General features: G+C 43.1%; 3 gene segments (V, D, J or C); all 3 read left to right on the top strand.

Moving 5' to 3' along the window:
* The first annotated feature begins 2,698 nt into the window (after positions 1 to 2,698).
* On the top strand, positions 2,699 to 3,290 carry LOC129041612 (T cell receptor beta variable 12-3-like). The segment is given in 2 exon segments: positions 2,699 to 2,774; positions 2,875 to 3,290. Coding segments are annotated over 2 exon segments (489 nt in total).
* A 9,577-nt stretch (positions 3,291 to 12,867) lies between these two features.
* Positions 12,868 to 16,893, top strand: LOC129041613 (T cell receptor beta variable 6-5-like). The segment is given in 3 exon segments: positions 12,868 to 12,994; positions 13,087 to 13,527; positions 16,766 to 16,893. Coding segments are annotated over 3 exon segments (660 nt in total).
* A 179-nt stretch (positions 16,894 to 17,072) lies between these two features.
* Positions 17,073 to 17,760, top strand: LOC129041614 (T cell receptor beta variable 7-4-like). The segment is given in 2 exon segments: positions 17,073 to 17,160; positions 17,288 to 17,760. Coding segments are annotated over 2 exon segments (522 nt in total).
* The last annotated feature ends 5,426 nt before the right edge of the window (positions 17,761 to 23,186 follow it).

Consider the following 23,186-nt stretch of genomic DNA (forward strand, 5'->3'; position numbering starts at 1 on the left):
TGGCCTGTAATTTGGAGGGGAGAGAAAATGGATTAAATTCTGATTCAAGACAGTGTCGGCCGGTCTTTTTGCTCTCCCATCTGAGCCGGGTTGTTTACGGATATTAAAACTGATATTATGTCTCCATCTGTCAGACTGTAATGTCCATCTCTCAGGTGGTTCCATCTTAGGTCATAACATTGTTTTGTGACCCTCCAACACCCACAAATTATGATGCCTCGTTTCCCCACGGCTCAATAAAGGGAAGCGCAAGTCCTGTCTTGACAAAGAGCACATTTGTGCTGTTCCTGCCTACTGGCCACTAGGAGGCACTGTGGCTTCATTGTCATCCAGAGTCTATGGGGGAGGGGCTGGGATTGCTCCCTGGAGGATCCTTAATGAAAACCCTGGAGTTGGACCTAGATTCAGGGAGCTGGGTTGGAGGTGTCTGCAATGAAGGCTGAGAATAAAGGGATTAGAGACCAACGCTTTTGCCTTTATTGATGCGGAGATGGGTTTTGCTCTAAATTGAGATTTGAATGGGGCTCTGAGTGGCAGATGGGCTTGCAAGTGGATATACCTCTGAGCTCACTGAAGATGTGGAGGCACAAGGAGCTGGGGTGGTGCAGTGCCCGTGTTCTGGGCTGGGGAAAGCAGAGAAGCAGTTTTTGTGTCACAGGAGCCTGGTAGAGCCTGGCCCCAAGCCAGCCAAGGCTAGCCCTACCTGTTCTGTCAAATGTAGAGGGAAGAGCAGGTAGAAATGGAGGCGCTACCCTGGACCATGTCAGAGGGAGCCTGTCCTCAGGGAGCTTCAATCACAATGATGCTACCAGCAGCATAAAAACACTTATTAGCAAGGCTTAGGGTGGAGTAGGACAGAATTTTCTCCCCCAAGAACTTTTGCTCTGGGCAGGAAAATGCCGCAATCTAGTTCTAACTCTATTACTCCAGATGTCTCTGTGTCCCTGGAAGAAGGTGGGGTCTGGGCATATAAAAGTTTTGTTTGTTGGTTTGATTTGCCTGGGTTGATTTCGTTTTTCCATGTGATTGTGCATCTGACTCTACCAGTATTTTGTACCCGGCTTCTGCCTCCCTCTCTCATGAGTCCCATGGCTACTATAAGGTATTCAATTTCTATTGCTGCTGTAACGAATCACCACTAACTGGGTGGCTTACAACCACACAAGTATTACCTTACAGTTCTGGAGGTCAGAAGTCTAAAATGGATGTTACTGGGCTAAAATCCAAGTGTTGGCAGGGCTGCATTCCTTCCTGAGGCTCTAGGGAAGAACTGTTTTTCTCTCCTTTTCAGCTTCTAGAGGCCACCAGCGCTCCTTGGCTCATGGCCCCATTCAGTCTTCAAAGCCAACAAGGAATGGCTGAGACTTTGCTCACTCTGCATCACTCTGATGCTCACTTTTCATCCTCCCTCTTCCACATTTTAGGACCACTGTGATTACATTGGGCCCCTATATTAAGGTCAGCTGATTGGCAACCTCACTTCACTTGGAACTTTAATTCCCCTTTATCAGGTAATTTAACACATTCATAGGTTCCAGGGATTAGGCCTGGGCATGGTTGAAGGGCCATCGTTCTGCCTTCCAAACCTAGGCACCTGGTAACAGGGAGGAAAACATGCTGGTCCCCTTGAAAACTGATTGATGACTACCATTTTACATTCTGGATCTAACACACACAACAAAGGGATGGAGCCCATAAGGAAACAGGCACCTCAGGTCACACAAGCTCATCTGTAAACTATTTGCTCCTTAGGATGGGCAAGTCCCCTGTATGCCTCTGTGCCAACAGCGAAAATGTGGCCTTAAACTGTTCCTTCTTCTTTGTTAGCAAATAAGCTAGTTGGCCAATTCATAGAGCAGAGGTTCTCTCAGTTCTCTACACTCTACACCCCGAGAGGAAGTCAGTTAGTGAGATGTAAGATTCTTTTATAGGCAAAAGGCCAGGTGTAAAGATTAAGAAATGCTGAGCTTTGCTAGAGGTAAGAATAAGATGTAAATCAACTCTGGAGCATTTAATTTCCAAATCTTTGTGAAAAAGACAATCTTGTTTCTGATTTATTGTGTGGATAGAGAATGTGAGAGATTCTGTGCTCTGGGCTTTGCAAACTCAATAGAGTTCAAGGATCAATAAACTCGGAGAGACCCTTCACTGCAAAGAAGCTTTCAGGACACTGATTCAGCTCCTGTATCTTTAACAACGCAGTTGACATGCTTGCTCTTCCTGGGTACTCAGATGCTAACTTCTAACTCATTTAAAGGCATTTGAAGAACTAGGAGCACAGAGCCACCAGTGAGAGATATAGGAGAGTTTGCAGAGAAGCTGGCTTGCAATAAGGCAATGAGTTCATCTTTAAATACTTGGAGTTTGAGGTGTAGATGGATATAGTTGGCAGGCTCCTAGGTAAGGCATGTGATGGAGAAGGTGCTATGAACTGATAATATCAAAGCAAATCTACAGGGATCCTCTGCAAGTGTGCATCTGGATCTCAGATCAATTATAATTGACTTCAGTCCTGCCTGATTCATCTCCCAAAAATGTAGCCTGCCTGATTCATCTCCCAAAAATGTAGCCTCCGCTTAAAGGAGCTTTCAAGTTGGGGGTGGTGGCCCATTCAGTGATGTCACTAACAGATGCATCTTGTGGGGGTAAAATGTCCCAAAGTATCTTTTTTTGCTCATATTCATAAGGGCCCTGGTCTGGAATGTGCCACATCTGCTCTCACTCTGCCATGGACTCCTGGACCCTCTGTGTGTCCCTTTGTATCCTGGTAGCGAGTGAGTCCTCACATATTTATCATCCTCATGCTGGGCCTCTGTATAGATGACTTCCTGTATTTTCCTTATTCTGTTTCCTAATTTTGCCTTCTTTTTATAGCATGCACAGATGCTGGCATTATCCGGTCACCCAAGCATGAGGTGACAGAAATGGGACAAACAGTGACTCTGAGATGTGAGCCAATTTTCGGCCACAAACTCCTTTTCTGGTACAGACAGACCTTTGTGCAGGGACTGGAATTGCTGAGTTACTTCCGGAGCCGATCTATTATAGATGATGCAGGTATGCCCACAGATCGATTCTCAGCTGAGAGGTCTGATGGATCATTCTCTATTCCGAAGATCCAGTCTGCAGAGCAGGGGGACTCGGCCGTGTATGTATGTGCAAGCCGCTTAGCCACAGCACTGCAGAATCTCCCCCTCCCTGTGCAGAAACTCTGGTGCTTCCTCTTTTCCCCACAGCTCCCAGCAGTCCTGAGCAAAGTCTTTCCTGCCTCACCCTCCCCACAAGAATAATTAAGTGGGTTTGGAGCGTGGCAAAGACAGAAGATGATACAATATCAACATACAAAATCTTGTGTAGGAGATAATGTCGAAAACATGTTTTGTAAATTTCTCACAAATTGCATATGGGGTCAGAACTCACACACAGGTAGGATAAACCTTAATTACCCACACCGTAGGTTTCCCTGCCTTCCTATATTTGCCACCCCCATCCAAACCGTGGGAGCTCCTGAGAATGGCTATGTCTTGTGAACTACTCTGCCCACTTCATTCCCTTCTCACTCTAAGCCATGAACAGAAATTTCCCCTACAAGGGCTCTTCATTGTAAATGAAAGTTCTTTTCTATGATTGTGGACATTCCTTTATGATGCTAATTTCAATTTACCATTTATATACGGATTTTTACATTACACTTAAAGAGATCTTCAGTGTGGATAATACAGGAAGTTTAATACATTAGAAGTAAGCTACCCCTCTTGGCCTACAGGGATCCATTTGTTTCTATCTTGCATAAAGCAAGCCAGGTGCTAGCTAAAGGTCTGTGTGCACTCACAGGACACTGATGAGATCTCCTCCACTGCCTGTTCTGGAACTATCAATATGAATATACACAGGGTGTCTAAAAGCACACAGGGACAGGTGTGGTGGCTCATGCCTGTAATCTCAGCACTGTGGGAGGCTGAGGCGGGAGGATTGCTTGAGGTGAGGAGTTCAAGACTAGGCTGGGAAACAGTGAGATTTTGTCTCTAAAATACATATATATTTTAAAAATTAGCCTGGTATGGCAGTCTTAGCTACTCAGGAGGCTGAGTTGAGAGGATTGCTTGAGCCCTGAAGTTGGAGGCTGGAGTGAGCCACGATCATCGCAACAGAGTAAGACCCTGAATCACACACAAAAAATAAATAAATAAAGTTAAAAAACATACACAGGCCTGGCCAGTCTTACTTTGCCCTCTTTCCTCCCTGATGCTGTGTCCTGAACAGCCAAATCTGTATTTTTTTTCCTCTGGTTTATGACACACATTTCTACACAGCACTTGCAATTTATTATGAAGAGTTATAATGTCTTTCTTCTATAGTAGTATTTACACACTGATGATTTCTCAACCCCTATCAGTGTATCATCGGCAGTTGTTGCAAAATGTGCCTGTATTTTGCGTGCCCAAGACAATTTGGGTTTACCCGAGTTCTTCCATAGAGGCCCTGGTTTCACTTGTCACTGTCCTATTTTTGTTATTCAAAGGCCGAGACTTTCAAGATCAGAATGATGCAGAATGAAATTGGGGGTATCCTTTAATGTACATCGTGAGACCTACTCTGTGTTTATATATTGTTTTGGTGTCTTCCTTGATCTTTGGGCTTCTCTCTGCTGCCTCCAGATCATTTTCCTTCCTCCTTTGAAGCCCAGCTCCTTTACACACATGACATTAGAACAGGACCCTTCTTTGCTGCACTTGCTTCTTTCCCTTCAGAATTCTTTTCTCATTAAGTCCTTCTGTCTGCTACTAATCTTGCATCATTCCTAATGACTACTCATCACACAGACCATTTTTCATTGGTTTTGCTTCTCACTTTCTTGACTTCCTCACTTTTGAGGGGTTTTTTAACCTACAGTGTTTTTAAGAGTTGCTTCCATGATTATAGTAAATATCTATTGAATAAATGCGTGTCTTTCTCAGCTTTGAGCTTCCAGTGGGTTGGGACTTTGTTGGACATTTTATCCATTAATCCTAACATTGTATATCTGACAAGGAAGGTATTAAAAATCACATGTTTTGAATCAATAAATAGATTTAAAGAGACAAATGCAAAACAAAATTGTTCATAGCTGCTGTTCTGGGCTGGACTACAGATAGACCATGTAAGAAATAATAAAATCATCTGGTAATTTCAATTTATCTTTAGAATCTTTGGACAGAACAGCTCCAGGGGAGTCAAGGGATCATAGATGGAAAGAGAGACAAAAAGGTTAGGAGGCGAGAACTGGCTAGGGTAGCAGTCCCTAACCTACGGTTTTCAAAGATAATATCAAGGTCCTCAATTTCTTTTTAATATTTTTTGAAAATGAAAGGAAATTATGCACATGACCCAAGCTATACATAATAAGGAAATTGACTCATGTCTTTGCTGAGATGGAATTATATTAAAGTTCTGTGAAATTAACTTATGGGCTCATCTCACGCTGATTAAAAACACTGACTGACAGCGCTGTGTGTTACAAAAATGACAAAATAAATGATTATTTTAAAAACATTATTTTCAAAAATTAGCATTTGCCAAGAATTGGGGTAAAAAATGACATACGGCCAGATGGTACAAGGAATGGAGACGTTTAAGGCTTCCAGAGCCTCTGACCCAGCTCACCCCACTTTCCCAGGGCCCATGTCTTCTAAAGTTCATCTGGGCAGGGAAAGGGAAGTGTAGCTGTGCAGGAAATACGGCTGGTTAGGAAATCACAGGCTCTAGACCCTTTACAGGCTTTTACATCCTGTGTATTTGGGCTGTTTCCACAGCCTGGAACAAACTGTATTGTCCCCAAACAGGGCCAGACACTCCTCATCTATCAAGGACTGACTCACACCTACCTTCCTCTTTGCTTCTTACCCTGACATTCCCTGGCACTGTAGTGTATCATTCTGTTTCCTTTACATTCAGAGGAAAATTCAGGTATATAATTGATACTATTTGATGTTTGTGAAACGAATAAATTAATGTCCATTTATACAGAGCTCTGAAATATTATCTATTACTGTTTTCCCTTCAAAAGGGGCTCTTTTTACCTGAAATATAGTGGAGAGTCATTATGGCTAGTCTCAATTATCCATACAATTTCTGCAATATGCCAAGCAAATGTGTTTTCCCAGTCAGGATTAATGACCAGTACTACCCAGTACCCTTACTATATCTAAAGCTGGAATTCACAAATGTCCTTTTGGAACAAAGAAATTTATGTTATATTTATCCAGTCCCATGATCCACTAAAAGAAATTCCTCACAACAACCACACTTTTCCAAAACCACATCTTTATGAGTCTGGAAACATTATCAGGGGTGCATTTCAGAAATTAACCTAAAACACTGAGAGAAAAATTTGCTGTGCTCAGTAGTAGAATCTTATCATCCTTGCAATAAGAAGATACCGTGTGTGTATGTGCGTGAGTGTGTGGTGAGAGTGTATGTGTGTGTATGTGCATCTGTGTGCGTGAGTGTGTGTGTGTGTGTATTTTCTCATGCAGATTCATCCACATGAAAACGTTTATCTTTGGATTGCGTTACTAAGAGGCACTGGGTCACCACTGGGAGCTCATAGGCACTTCTGGCTAGTGATGGGAAGTGTCAGACCACTCAATCTGCCTAAGTTATAGCCAATAGGGTTGTTTATTTCAAGACTTTTTATAAATTCAGAATTAAATATGTAAAAACTAGAAGCGCCTTTTATTAAATGCACTATTTAAAATTTGGTAATAATGACTCTAAATACAAAATGTGAAGACACATGGGTCTTATAAATCAAAAGGAGATATTAAATATTTTTCCAAGATCATTCTGCTGGATATCTTCACACTGTTTAATTGTATGCCCTGTCTTATTCAGGCTTCTCTCTTCTACCTTGTCATACGAATTACAATGACATAACAACGATGAATTTTGCAATCAAAATGTTGGTTAATGCACTCTTTTGTCTCCACTGGCTAAGGGAGGATTTGAAGATTAACCCTAAATTGGCTTATCTGGGAAAGCTTAGAGAGGGTGTATGTGAGAGGGTGGGGGTTGCAGGAGCAGGATACAGGGGTCTCTGTTACTGATTTGGACAACCTAGAGCTCATCAGATCAGAAGGTATGAATCTGTGGAACTATGGATCTATAGCCACTTGGAGGCGCTGTGTCTCTGCAATGCTGCAGGGAACCCTGGGGAGGGGAGGGCAGGTGACCCAGAAGAGGAAGGCTGAAGAGAATGCCTGGCTGCCTGCTAGCATCAGGTGGGGGCCATTTGAGTTCAGAGTGAGTTCTGAGTTTAACACAGACTCCTCACTGTCCAGAGAAGGGAAGGGGTGCGAAAGGCCTCAGTTTGTACCAACAAGAGAGTATCTCTGTGTCTGTCTGGCCAGTGGATAGTGAAGGGGCTGGGACATCCACGGCTTGGGAATCAGTGTCAGGGCAGGGACAGCGGTGGGCGGAGTAAGGTGTGACATGGACATGTGGACACTGTGCTCCACCTGCTCCACCTTTAGTTTCAGGACCCTTCAGGGCAGGAATAATACACGGGGTAGCAGAGCCAGGGACCTGCCTAAGGGTACAGTGGGCAAAGGATGTCCCGCAGAGGAAGTAAATAGAAAGGCAAGTTTCCTATGGTAATGCCAAAACATTCCTGTCCCCACTCAGAAAAAGACCATGAATGGGATGTCGGCAGCCAGAGGGGCTCAGGATCTGGTGATCCGACAGGCCTTTTCCAGGTACCCTCTGCTGCTTCTTTATGTTTTGATTCTGATAGAAATCATGCAAAATAAGTGTTATTTAACTGTGTATACATTTGACTGAAACAGCTTTCCTGGGTCTCATATACCCTTAGATGGAAGAAACCAGACCTGGCGTTGGATAGATCAGTAGTAGGGTGACTATAGTTAACATCAACCAATTGTGCATTTCAAAATAGCTAGAAGAGAATAATTCAAATGTTCCTAAGGTAAAGAAAAGACAAATATTTAAAGTGATGACTATCCCAATGACCATGATTTGATTATATTAATGTATCAATGATCACATCTACTTAAAAAATATGTACATCTAATATGTATCAATAAATAGTTAATTGAAAAGAAGATAACTAGCTGAAGTCTGTTCCTCCAGCACCTCTACCTGCTGTCCCCTCTCTGCAGATTTGTCCTCTCACGTGGCCTTCCCTTTCCAGGTCCCCATTGGCAGGAGGAGAAAGTCAGGCATTATACGTGATCATTATACTCTCTTTGCTGAAAAGTCCAAGAAACATATAACTTCCAGGCTAAACATATTCATTCATCCTTCATCGTGACGAAAAAGAGAGGTGCAATTTTCTGCACCATAGCTGTCCTATGAATAAGGCCAGGTGATCTCTTTCATGAAGGGTATGTGAGGAGAGAGTTTTCTCAGTGCACAGCAAAGGGAATGGGATGTTTTTAAAGGAAAGTGTAGTTTTCCTTTACCTGATGTAATTTATTATGAGGGAAAAGACACAAATCATTATTATTCATTAGTTAATTTATTGATTTCATAAACATTTTAAGCCCCCTGCTTTGTACAAGGGATTGTGCCACATAAATTTAAAAATGAAATGAAAGATAAAATTTAGAAAAACAGATAAGACAATTTTTTAAAAAGTATGTTTCTTGCCTTTGACAGTATTAAGGCAATTAATATTGAAATGTATTTATTGAATTATTTTGAAATTTATTTATTAAATTATTTTGCTAATTCAAAGTACTTTAATGTTTCTGAATTATACAAATATCATTTTTTAAAATCTTTCTCTTTAGTTACCTACCTCCTTTTACCACCTTAAAAAAAAATTTAGTGAGAACATTTAACATGAGATCTATCCTCTTAACAGGCTTTTAAGAATATAGTAGAGTATCGTAGTCCACAGACACAAGGCTTTACAGTAGATCTCTAGAACTTCCTCATCCTGCTTAACTGGGAATTTTATACCTGTTGACAGCAACTCCCCCCATTTCCACCAATCCCTAGCCCTTGGAAACCAGTGTTTTAGTTTTTACTTCCATGAGTTTGACTATTTAGGTTGCCTCATATAAGTAGAAAAAGGCACAGTGGCTCACGCCTGTAATCCCAGCACTTTGCGAGGCCGAGGTGGGCGCATCACATGAGGTCAAGAGTTGGAGACCAGCCTGGCCAACATGGTGAAACCCCGCCTCTAATAAAAATACAAAAATTAGCCGGGCATGGTGGCAGGCACCTGTAATCCCAGCTACTCGGGAGGCTGAGGCAGGAGAATCATTTGAACCCGGGAGGTGGAGGTTGCAGTGAGCCGAGACTACGCCATTGCACTCCAGCCTGGGCAACAGGGAGAGACTCCATCTCAAAAAAAAAAAAAAGAGTCATGCAGTATTTGTCTTTCTGTGTCCGGCTTACTCACTTACCATAATGTCCTCCAGGTTTATCCACATTGTCACATATGGCTAGATTTTCTTCTTTTTTGATATTATTTCCTTGTGTGTATATAACACATTCAAGGTCTGTGGTAATAAATGGATAGTATTTGACTGTTTCTGTAAAACCATGCATCGCATGAGTGGCAGGGTCATTTGCAGAAGTGCAGGCTCTGAGTACATCAATGCACCTTTATGGTTCAATTATGCTGCATGGAGAAGACTCAGAAAAAAAATCATAATTCCATCCTTTATTGCCATTTTACTATACAGAAAATAGAAGTCCTTCCTTTGCAAAATTGCAATTAGTTAGAAATTCAACTGTTAGAAAAAGCCTTAAGACACAAATGCTATTCTCATTTTACAAAGAGGAGGGAATTGACCCACAGGTTAAATAACATGATCACATTAAATGGCTATTAGGATGCAGTACTGGGGGTCCAGCTCTGACCTGTCAGTCTCTAAGCCCTGTGTTCATAGCTCTGTGCTATAAGGCATTTTCATGAAGAGAGAGGCCTACCTTTCAAAATCAGAGTATGTGCTCTGTACATCCCTTTCAGACCTGCTGGCTCCAATAACATCATAGACAGAGATGAGTTTATCCTGGAGACAGCGTGGGGAAAGAACTCTGAAAAGACGCCATTGCACCCAGCCCTAACTCCCACTCTAACACCACCACATCACTAACTGAGACCAGCTCTTGACGGGTTACGTTTAGTTTGTTTTTTGTTTTGTTAATCTATAAAATGAGACTAATACAGTCCGTCTATAGGGCTGTATAAAGAATTTAGTATCATAAAATATCTAGCCTATAATTGGAATCTAAATATCTTGATTCCCTTTGTTAATCTCAGACAGCCTCTTCCACCCTCGCCATGCACAATGGCAGATTCAGACACATTCTGGCTAGAAATCTTAAGCTGAGAACTTAGAAGTCACAGAAGTGGAAATATATATACCTGATGATTCCTTACATGAAATTAACTGAAGAATGTAGCATACAGATCTCCTCAGATATTTAAATATCAACTTTATTAATATATAGATTATATAAACATTACACATTTTAAATGAACAAATCAGTGATTTTGGAGCAACATATGTGTATAGATCCTTCTAATCCCCACCCCTATTAAGATGTCGAACATTTCCGTCACACAGAGAGTTTTCTCATTCCTCTCTGCAATGCCTCCCTCCATCCCTGACAACCAGTGATATTTGCCACTAGAAAATAGTTTTGCTCAGGTATATTTTTAATGGAAATTTACAACCTCTAACTATTAAAATACTTCCTCTTTAGTACACAGGTAAATATTCAAGAGAGGGAGGTTCTCCCAAAGATATTTATGGCTATGCCCCTCAATGATAGAATGGATAAAGAAAATGTGACACATATATACCATGGAATACTATGCAGTCATAAAAAAGAATGAGATCATGTCCTTTGCAGGACATGGATGAAGCTGGAAGCCATTATCCTCAGCAAACTAACACAGGATCAGAAAACCAAACACCGCATGTTTTCACTTAGTGAGAGTTGAACGAAAAGAACACATGGACACAGGGGTGGGAACAACACACACCGGAGCCTGTTGGAGGGTGGAGGGTGAGAGGAGGGAGAGCATTAGGATGAATACCTAATGCATGCAGAGCTTAAAGCCTAGATGACAGGTTGATGGGTGCAGCAAACCACCGTGGCACATGTTTACCTATGTAACAAACCTGCACATTCTTCACATGTATCCCAAAACTTAAAGTAAAATTTAAAAAATAATTAAAAAAAGATTTTTATGGCTTTAGAAGGGTTTCAAACACTTTCAGAACCCTGAGAGACGCCTGATCCATGTTAGGGATAATCCCGCCTGGAGATAGACAAGATGAAGAAATGACACCAAAAATCTTCCCACATGGAAGAGGCTATTTCCACATAATTTGTTCATTCATTTTCATTATTTTTTCTCATACACTCATTCACTTAAATTATTTTATATTGATATTCTGACAAAAATTAATCATCTCCAAGAACATTCTTTTGAGTTTCCATCAGACAATATTTAGCTGTGATTTAGCTCTGCTTCCTGAGCACATAGAGTGCACTGGGGCCAAGTGAACCATGTGCAATGGTGACTCCATGGAGAGATAACGTCACTTTGAGAGAAGGGTTCTCTCTTCCTTGACCGCAAGTGTCCAACCCATAAAACGTGAGCCTTGAGCTAGAAAATTCCCCTTTCTGTTCTGGCGCTGCCTGGGCACCAGGCTCTTTTACTGTGTGTCCCTTTGTTTTCTGGACCAGAGAAATAGCGGGCACATATGTGACATCCACTCATTGGTTTGTTGGACCCCAGCTTGCAGGTAATAGTACCAGGTGTTCCTTTGCTGTGACTTTAACTTCTGTGTTCTTCACAGAACACAGTCCCATTGATGGGATCCAAAGTAGCATTGATACTGAGTGACCCAGACCCTGGTCATGTGCTTGTGCTAAAAAGGAAAACAGCACATGGGGAGGTGAGCAGAATATGAAACACAATTATGTACTCAGAACCAGCCATACAACTTATTAGCATCTCCTTTGTTCAAAAATTGGTAAGAATTTGAAGAACATGACAATGTTATACTGACTGTGACATCCTAATAAGTGTGGGACTCTGTACACCAAGATATATTATTTGAGTTCCTTTTTATTTATTACTAAATTAATGGCAAGAATCCCAAACAAATGGATACTCCCTATGAAACACAACAACTCAAATTAAAAAAGACCACTCTTCCTTACCCTAAAATCTGCCCTCTCTCCCCGAGTCCCTCACGCATAGGTCATGGGCAGAGCTGGGTGGCCACCATCGTCCACACAGAGAAGGCAGTCAGCAACGTGAAGTGGTTCTGCCTACTGTGGTCTCACCCCAGACATGGAAAGCAAGAGCCCTGGGAGGAGCTGAAGGTGCTCAGTTGGGTTTGTCAGGAGTCATATCTGTCAGTGAGTTGACAAGAAACAGAGCAAAACGACTCCTCCAATGTTGATGAGCCTCCTCCTGGGATTTGGAAACTTGAAAACAGAGAAAACCAATATAGACAAAGGATTTTGAACAGGATTAAGGTCAATTACGCAAATTAGAAAAGGATACTTGAAGGAGTATTTGGGACACAGGAATCAAAAACACCAGGAAGACATGGGAAGTTTCCCAAAGACTCTAGACTACAGCACTATGTAGATAACTAACACCAGACTATTAATTATATCACTGAAAAAATAAAATTTACAGTGAATTACAAACTGTTTACAAAAGGTCATGAAAATCTTTTAGACTTGTTTCAATTCAGACAAATGTGTTCTTCTCGTTTTCAGCTGTTCACTGGTGCATTTATTTTGGATTTGACCATCTAGGGAAGAGGTGTGGCCTCTCCTGGCCTCTCCCTCCCTGGGGCCCAGGCAGGGAGAATGAGGGCTCAGAATGACTTCCTTGAGAGTCCTGTTCCCCTTTCACCAATGCACAGACCCAGAAGACCCCTCCGTCCTGCAGGATCGGCCATGAGCATCGGCCTCCTGTGCTGTGCAGCCTTTTTTCTCCTGTGGGCAGGTAGGTCCTGGGCAGGGCCCCTCGTGTGGATTTCAAGGCCCAGCGCCTTCCCATTGGGGCTGCAGCATCAGCTTTGTTCTCCTTCTCTGCAGGTCCAGTGAATGCCGGTGTCACTCAGACCCCAAAATTCCATGTCCTGAAGACAGGACAGAGCATGACACTGCAGTGTGCCCAGGATATGAACCATGACTACATGTCCTGGTATCGACAAGACCCAGGCATGGGGCTGAGGCTGATTCATTACTCAGCTGGTGCTGGTATCACTGACAAAGGAGAAGTCCCCAATGGCTACAATGTCTCCAGATTAAACACGGAGGATTTCCAGCTCAGACTGGAGTCAGCTGCTCCCTCCCAGACATCTGTGTACTTCTGTGCCAGCAGTTACTCCACAGCGCTGCAAGGCTGTCTCCTCTCTGCACATAAAGACAGGGAGTCTCTGCCCTCCTCCCTCACCCAAGATTCAGCGATGCCCTGGGCAGAGTTTTCTACACCAGTATCCTTGGAACCCCAAGTGGCCCCAAGTGACCCGGACAGTATGAGCCTCGCTGTGTGCCAGGTGCCTCTGCAGGCAGTCTCACCCAGGGCTGGACTGGTCCCAGGCCCTCAGATGTCTCCTTTGTTGTTCTCTCTGGTCTGTCCTCCAAGCTTTCCTTTTGGGGTGGGGCCAGGGCTTCCCAAGCTCCTACTTTTCTACTCATTATCCTGGGTCCGAAGCCCCCAGGATAAAACAGGATTTGTATTTCAGATCCATCTAGACTCATGTCTCTCTCTAGTGTCCTTATTGCTTCCTCTCTCTAGGGTTTCCTCAGCCCCACCCTCACGTTGTCTCTCCTGTGGCCCACATTTCCCATCTGGGCAGTCTCCCTCCAAGGCCTTGCTGGGTCTCTCCTCCCCTCACCTCCCCGCCCCTCTCTACTGCAGCCATGAGGGCAGCCCCTCTTCTGTGCCTCCTTCCTTCCCATCATAGAGACTTCAAAGGCCATTTCCTCTGCCCTGGGCTGGAGGCTTCCTTTCTGCAGTGGCCAACTCCTACCTGTGCTTCAGATCTCAGCATGATCAGCCCCTCTTGTGGGAAGCACTCCCTCCCCTCTCAGCTGAGATCAACTTTCCTCTCATAAACTCTCACAGATTCATGTGTCTGTTAGTAACCTTTAGCACAGTTGGGCTTTGGGCTTTCTCAGATACTTGTCTGGTCATTTTTGTACTCCACCCAATTTTTAAGCCCATGAGAGCTAAGGCTGTGCCTGCTGCATTTACCAACATTGGTGTCTGGCATGTAGGGAGACCCATTTCACAAAGAATAGATGAGTGGATGACAGGCTGAGTGAGTGATGAGTGGCTGGCTAAACCAATAATAAAAACATGCTCCATCTACTGTAACCTGGCAGAGATCTAGCATTAAGTACAAGAAAGCCCACCCACTTGATTGCTGGGCTCAGGTCAGTCTTGGAAATTGATGGGGAATCACTATCATGGCGGCCACACCTGGTTCAAGGCTTCCTCTTGTGGCTGCAGCACCTGATCTCCTCCAGGTCTCTGTGCTCTCCTTCAGGATCTTTCCCCACAACAAATCTAGACAGATCAGAGATCCACTTCTAGAATTCCATCCTTAAAGGTCGTTCTTTGAAACCACTTGTGGTAAGAAAATCTCCATTAAGTTTGCAACAATAAAACAGGGCCACTACAAGTTTGAGTGTGTAACAGATTTATGATCAGAATTAGACTTTAAGCAGATGTGAGAGTTGCTGAGAAAGACAAGGTCTGGAGGAGAGAAGTCAGAAGGTGAGGGAGCCAGTCAGTAGCCAGGGCTCCTGGAGCTCTGGGCAGGACAGGCTGGAGTAGCAGGAACATGAGAGGATCAGAGCATACCAGGCCATGCAGTGGGGCCTTGAGCCGCGAGCACAAGAAAAGGTCAAGGAAACCTGCTTCTGGGGAAGCTGTTCCCACTCTATGGGGGCCACCCCTGCAGGTGCACTGCCAAAACAGCAGCCTGGCTGCTGTTTGCCAGCATTTGGGAAGATGAACTGGACACGGAGTGCAGAAGGAACAAGACTTCCTAGGTGTGTTGGATGCCTCTGTATCTGCTGGTCACAGACTCTCACTGTCTGACCACAATGACCTGCCAAGTCTAATAGTGACTGTTTTATATCTGTCTTCCAAATTTTACCAAATGTATCGTTGACCATCTCTAACCCAGAATGATAAGAGAAATGGCATTCTGGGAAAGGCAGGCTCTTGCCTTTGCAAAGTTGACTTAACACAATTCAGCCCACGATGGATTCTTCCAGATTAAGGCATCAGATCACACAACTGCCTCAACCTGCCACGGTCCCTGGACTGTTCTCCATGGACACCTGTGTTGCCCAGGTGAATGTGGACACAATTTATATGTGGATGTTCCAGACACTGGCTACTAACTTTTCTTTTATTCCTGTACCTGAAATCTCCCTCCACCCAGAGGGTCTATATATGTGTGAGATTTATTTTAAAAAAAATAGAAAATTTGAATTCTATTCTGAATGTTTCCTTGGGACTGGCCAGAGAGCATTTTTGACCTACTAACCTATATTGTGAGTGTATTTGGCAGCCCAGAGTGCAGCAGACAGTTCTTGGGCCGATACATTTGCGAGTTAGACTGGAGATGCCTGTAAACATGACAGGTTCTTGGTGGTGTTCCCTCTCAGTCTGGGCCTCTCTGGAATGTCACAGACTACCATCAAACAAATAGATCCCCAGTATGAAGAACATAAGGACATATTAGGAGTCAGCAATGAGGAAATGTGAGCACAAGCAACAAACGTTTGAAGTGCAAACCCGAAGACTCGAAATTTTGGCATTATAAGATATGAAAGTTTGGAGAGCTACATTTAAATGAACATGAGGGAGAAAAACAGAAACAAGGAAAAAGAGAATGTCTGAAGCCATCAAATAACTTTCATAAAAATTGTCAAATAATATATCTAGAAATGCCTCATACAACCACTGAAAACAAAATGGAAAGTCAAACAGTTGATTAGCTGCTCCTATGTCAAAGATGGATCTGCAGGAGTGATCTAGAATGCAGCACAGGAAATTAAAAGTGAAATATGAAAAAGTTAAAGAACAGGGAAGAAAAGAAATGGATGTTTCCCATATATTAGAATATGCAAATTTTTCATAAATTACCATTTTTTTGCATATGATTGCAGTTTCAAACAGATAAAATAGGTAGAATGTTATGAGGTGATATTTATGAGATGTTAGCTGACAATTATTTAGAGGTGTTTAAGGACCTAAATTCAGAGTTTCCAGAATCAAAATGAATCTCAAGTAAGACCAATAGTCAAGTCATAGGGAAATTGTATAACATGAGGGACAAAGAGAAGATTTTGAAAGCAGTCAGAAAGAAAAGACAAATACCTCCCATAGGAATAGATGGAGAACAACAGTAAGTCAAGATAGTGGTTAAAAATAACCATTAGCTCAATTATCATTCTCCTTCATTAAAGGTGAGATTGATTTAAAAAAAAAACTTTTATGCGTGGAATATGAAAAATAACCACTGTGAGTTTGCTACCAAGGTATCTTTTCTGGATTACAGTTAACAAAGGTGGGAAATGATCCCAAAGAAAGGCATGAGGGCAGTTCATGAGGGAACCCATGTGATGGGACAGCCCCGTTGGGCACGTGTGACTGGGTGAATGGAGGAGGCTGGGGCATGAATGGGGATGGCAGAGGGGACTCTGACTTGCAGGAAAGACAATGAGCTCACCCTTTTGTGTTCTATGTTAGGGGCACTGTTGGTGCATCCTACAGGACATGCCCAGCAGACAGAAGAGCAGCTGTGGGGTGGCAAGATGAACTCAGAGATGCAGCCTGAGGCCTCCGGGTCCAGACAGCTCTGGAGCCCAGAGCAATGAGCCATGCATTGACGTTGTTAAAAAGGAGCTTATAAATATTTAAAGCATCACCCAGTGTGTTCTAATATAAATGCTGTGACCCTGAGGTCCTGGGGATTGAGAGAGGAAGTGATGTCACGGTGGGAACTGCCGTGTGGAGACAAGGATGTCCCTCATCCTGTGCTCCTGTTCACAGTGACACTGATCTGGTAAAACCCCCGTCCTGGCCTGACCCTGCCATGGGCACCAGGCTCCTCTGCTGGGTGGTCCTGGGTTTCCTAGGGACAGGTGAGTCCTCAGAACGCAAAGTAGTTTCATTTTTTTTCTGCGTGTAGGCATGTGTGTGTGTGTGTATGTGTGTGTGCGATGACTACAAATGTTTTCCTTATTCTGTTGCCAAATTCTATTTCCACAGATCACACAGGTGCTGGAGTCTCCCAGTCCCCAAGGTACAAAGTCGCAAAGAGGGGACAGGATGTAGCTCTCAGGTGTGATTCAATTTTTGGTCATGTAACCTTTTATTGGTACCAACAGACCCTGGGGCAGGGCCCAGAGGTTCTGACTTACTTCCGGAGTGATGCTCAACGAGACAAATCAGGGCTTCCCAGTGGTCGGTTCTCTGCAGAGAGGCCTGAGGGATCTGTCTCCACTATGAAGATCCAGCGCACAGAGCAGGGGGACTCAGCTGTGTATCTCTGTGCCAGCAGCTTAGCCACAGTGTGGTACAGTCACCTCCTTCCTGCTCACAAACCTCATCCTTCTCTCTCCTTGCAGCTCCTACAAACCCTTCACAGAGGCCTCTCTTTGCTCCTTACTTTTCATGGGAAAAAGTTAGATTTGGACCTCGGCTGTCCCTTGGGTAAAAAGAGACCACAGATTAATTCTTGAAACACAGTGAGTGCAAATGTAGGTGGTGAAAACAATCAGGGCCCACTGCGATCTGGGAATCCTCCGAGCCAGCTCACTGCTCCAAGCAAGGAGTCAGTGTCTTAGCCTTGGCCTTCATGGCAGACGTGCATCTTCTGTAGGTCTTGGAGGCTGCTGTGCTGCCCACATCCATGAGGCTGTCGTAGGCAGGAAACACGCCTCTTCTTCATATGTTGGGGCATCTGGCATCTGGAAGGTCTGAGGCTACGTCCCCAGGAACATCTTTCTTCTGAAGCCTGTTCTATCCCTGTCACCTTGGAAGTTTCTGCAACAAAATATCAAACATTTCTTCCTGTTTGAAGTAAAGGTCTTTGCAAATTTGTGGTCCTTATTGATAAATACAATGGTGATAACAATAAGACTTCACTTCTTCTGCCTACTTTAAGCCACTTGTATCCTTTATTTTGTTTGCATTTGCCATTGCTGCTGTCCTGATAGACAGAAGCATGCATTCACCACCCCTGCCCGTTCACCTTGATTCCCTCAGGAAATCTAATTTCTAGACTCTGAGGGTTTTCATTGCTGTCCAACTCTTTTGATTTGAAATAATTTTCCCGAGGCCTTTAACTCAAGAAGTGTTTTATTTATAATATTTATTCTATTTCTTTTTATTTTATTTTTCATATAATATATTATTATATAGTACTCGTTATAAATAGAAGTACAATGATTATATTGTAATGGAATCTTCAACTCGTCTGTGGGTGATGCTGCAGTTTGTATCTATGAAAGCGAATGCACTGGCCAAAGCTGATGTGATTATGGATCATGGATTTCAGGGAGTCCTCGGCATCAGACCACTTCTCCAAGTCTGGGACTCAGTGTCCCAGATGCAGCCATGATAGAGGTACCCTGAGTCTTTCATAGCTAGGAGGGGCATCATAGCCCTCCCAAATTCTCTGATCAGAAATTGTGGTGGTACAGACACCAAATTTCTTTCCCCAGAGAATGATGGTCTCTGGTAGGGAGTTGCTCTAGACCCATTTTTTATTGTGCTATCATCAAATCATTCCTTGCTCAGGTACCCTGTGTCTCCTGGGACTGAGTAAGGCCAGGGCATAGATGGGAATTCCTTGTCTTCCTAGACCTTGTCTCTAACTGCTGCCACCTTCTTCCACGTGACTCCTGAGACACCTGCTCCTAACAGTGGACAAGCTCTGACACTGAGGCTGAACAGAACACAGTCCACAGTTGTAAACGGTGCTGCAACAACATGAAACAGAAGCAATCAGGACTTCCAACTTTTACAGAGAATGAACATAGAAGAGTAGCAAAGGGCAGATATTACTAATGAACAAATAGGAAGGAATCAGTTTCTGCTCTAATGAAATCATTCTGTTGTCTTAAGCAGGATAAACATTTCATTGCAATTACTTCAAGTCAAATGTAGCAGCTCCCCAACCAACCAGCATAGCTATTTACTCTGTGATCTTGGCAGCTTCAAAGGACTCAGAAATCCTTTCTCTGCACAAACATCCCTTTGTCCATTCCAAGACCCAGGATCACACACTCTGATCCTATCATGAAAATAATGAGGTGTGCTATAGTTGTTGTGGCCTCATTTTTTGTGTGTTGAGTAGGAAGCATTGAAGAACTTTGAAAGCTTTGCCCTTGAGTCTAGGGATGTGCTGGAGCCAGCTTGTATGACTCAGAAGAACCAAATAGGCATATTCTTCCCAGCTCCCAAGCAGTGAAGCCATGTTGGCCGCTTGAAATCTGCCATGGTGGGTATACTGGTACAACAGAAATTAGCAAATGCTACCAGACATGCCCCCACCTTCACAGATACCCAGTATAGCGGCACATGGCTGAAGTATTTTCTGATGTCCCTGTTATGCCATGTCTTGTGGGGCCAAAAGGGCTCAGAATTCACCTCCTCTCTACTCTTGTTCGTAGAAGCCATCATCTAAGGGGGCCTCGATTGTTCCTATTTCTATTGAACCTCCAGATCCTCTTGCTCTGTAATTCTGTGTCTCCTACAAGCATGCCAGTCTGGAACATGACAACTATTTTGAATGTAACTAAAGGTATCACTGAATCAGTTCATTATTTACAAATTATCTTTCCTTGTATAGAATATTCAGATGCTGGAGTCATTGGGAACAGAGATGGCCAAGCAGCAACTATTCTTCTGTGGCAACGACAGACCCTGTAAAAAGGACAATTTTGCTTTGGAGACTAAGCAGCTCTGCACCAGTCAGGAATGATTCTGCTTTTACTTTAGGCTGAGAGGTCAGAAGGGTCACACCCTACGTATTCTCCTCTCCAAAACGGAGTATGGTCACTCTCCATCTCAGTCCCTGGAAGTTGTCCAGAGCTCCCTGAGAATCCCTGCTCTGGGGGCAGAATCACCAAGGCTCATCCTCGCCAGCTCCCCACAGGCTCCAGCAGGGCTTTCCTGCCAGGTGCAGGGCACAGGAATGGCTCTGCCTGTCTCTTAGTTAGAGGGAGGCCATGCAATGATGTTTGTATAAAAGGGTCTGGGATTCTGGGTCTCCATTAAAGTATTTGATAATATTTTCTTTGTTTTTTGTCTTATTTTGCCATCTCACCAATGAGGAGAGCAATCCCTTGGTAGTTATATTGTTTTCGGCACTAGGGAAGGTTTTTGTGGTTAAGTCACATTAAGAAATTGTGCCGTTTTTTTCCTGTTCAGATATAACCCAAGGCAGTGAAAGAAACAGCAATAATTTTGAAAGCAGTCACTTATGCATCCTATGATAAAGGTGTTAAGTTTCATTGCCCACATCTAACTTTCAGTCTAGTGGAAATGAAAAGGCACAGTTCGGGGGCATGTGAGCATGCCCTGAGAGAGGTTGATGCCAATTGAGAAGTCTGCGCCTATCCCCAGTACTGTGGGATTGAAGGGTATGGAGAGATGACCTCTCTTTCAGACCATGCTCAACAAGGAGGAAGATGGAGTTCATCCATGGGAACCTGAGGAGAAGCAAATACCAGGGGCATCTAACTCAGGGTGCAGGAACAAATCATTGGAAATGAAAATGGTCCACTTCAGCTGTCACAGGAGACAGGAGAAAGAAAAGTCATGCATTCCACAGTCCCCTGGCTGATTTGCTTCCTTATGATAGTATTTTGCACCAGTGTGTCCTCATCTCCTGCTGCTTCCTCTGCCTCTTTCATAATCATCTCTTCCCTCTTTGCTGCTCAGATCAGTGGATGTGCATTGTACAAGCTGATCATCTCCTGCAGCAGCCCCTTTGCTGGTCTTATGTTCATCCTTATTTTGTGCATTAGATACTGCTCCCTCCACCATTGCTTATTTCCTTGTAAGAGGTCTTCTTTATATATTTCAATTTTACTTTTTATTAATAGACATTTTTAACTTCATCTTTTGCTTATCTATACTTTTGGGATAACATTGTCGTTTTTGGAGGGCATTTTTGTTTATCTTTAGTCATTCAGATTAAATAATCTCTTTATACCTCAACGTCTGTGTTTTCTTACTATTTAAAACCAAATATTATTTCCTTTCATTCCTCTCCTTCTCTTCCTCTTTCTTTAGATGGTAGTTTTAAGGGAGAAAAAGTTAGACTATAACTGGAGCTATGTGATAAGAGTTATTCAGAATGAGGGTGGGATATTGAGATTGGTAACTCAAAGCAGTAGTCAGGGTTAGAAGTAGTGTTGGGATGAGGCTTTAGGGAAGCTGCTCATAAAACCTGCGGGATGGCACTTCTGGAATATTCTGGCAGCTCACTCTGTAGACACTTCTCAGCATTCCTTGGGCCATTGCAGAAGAAACAATGATGAAACTTCACTTATTGGCCACAAGATGGCACTGTGGTCCACTGGGAACTAAAGTACTCTGGGCAGTCTGGGAGAGCAGCCTCGGAGGGAAAGGGTTAAGAAAAATTAGGGCTTGGATCCCATATTATGCAGATGATGCAGCAGTTTTCAGTTATTGCTAGGCTACCTACAGCTATGCAAGAGGTGGGAAGTCCCTCTAATCTTTAATGACATCTACAGTTGAAGAATGTTGGCTGGGCTGCCTTGGTGTCAGGGGCAGTTGCAGAGGAGTAACTGCCTCAGAGGAACAGGGGAAAGCTAGGGAGGGGCACACTGTGCCCTGAGCTCATTGCGTCTCTGCTGCACCTCATCTTCCCTGCAGATCTCGCCAGGCAACAGCTTTAACCTGCTTGAGTGATCAGGGATTCTACAAGTTTATAAGTCATACTGATAACATCACCTTAGCTGCGATTCTATTGGACACCAAGCACGTGTACTCTGGAGGACAAAAAATATTGATAACAATTTCTAAAACACCTAACTAAACAAACTACTGAAGGAAAATGTTAGTAGATGCACCAAACTGAGCCGTTAGACCTGAAGATAATCGACTAGTAGAATTATCGAAAAGAGACCATAAATAAGTCTCTACTAAGTATTTGTGGGCATCGAGCAGTGTTTGAGTCCTCTCAGGGTAGATTAAGGAAGGAATTCAGTTATTATCTTCACGTTGGCTTGGATTAAAATCCATGAGCTCCTCATTTTATTTTCTTGCAAAATATTACAGAATAATATTGAGCAAACATTTCATTTTTCTCCGGCCTGTATCCCTATTTAGCACTTACCGCTAAAGCAGACACCTAGAGGCAAGGTTTCTTTAGTTGGGATCGATTAACTGCAGGAATGGGAGGACCATAGCTGGACTTCACAGGGATTGCAAACCCCATGTGTCTGTGCTGTGCCCAGTTCCCCTCTGTGAGGCTGCCAAAGGGGGAGGGCTGGGTTATCCAGGACCCCACTCACAAAGAGGGGAACAGACTGTTTGCTTGGCAAAAAAAAAAATCAATTCATCAATTGGCCAATCTGTTGAAATTCAAAATGAAAGCTTCAATTGTAAGCCTCATGAATGCCCAATTTCCCAATTTATGAAATGTATAGCAGCTCAGGGTTCTCAGAATGATTTCAACAGCATATGAAGATATTTTTAGAGAGCTTTTGTTTGTCTACAGCTTTCCTTGATATTGATCCTCACTTGTTTTTCAGCCCACTCATCCGTTGAGCTTAATTTGTTGCCAAATTCCAGTGCTGCCTATTTCAGTCACTGAGCACTTCTCACATTCTCCAAATCTTACACAGATATGTGTGCTTCTGTCTTTTCTTGTTTTTGTGTGATTCATTTTTAAATTGGGCAGTGCAGAATACAAGCATACATTTGTAAATGACTCTTCTTTTATGCAATTTAGCTGTTTACTTTTTAGTAATACTTTTTTATTAAGGTATAATTAATACAGAGTAAAACACAAATATTTATAGAAGGACATCCTGGTACATTTTGACAATTGCATGCGCCAGTGCAATTGTAACTGAAATGATTATTAAAAAAATTTCCATCACTCAAGAAAGTGTCCTCATGCTCCTTT

This window comes from Pongo pygmaeus, chromosome 6 (genome assembly GCF_028885625.2).
Source record: "Pongo pygmaeus isolate AG05252 chromosome 6, NHGRI_mPonPyg2-v2.0_pri, whole genome shotgun sequence".
NCBI lineage: Eukaryota > Metazoa > Chordata > Mammalia > Primates > Hominidae > Pongo > Pongo pygmaeus.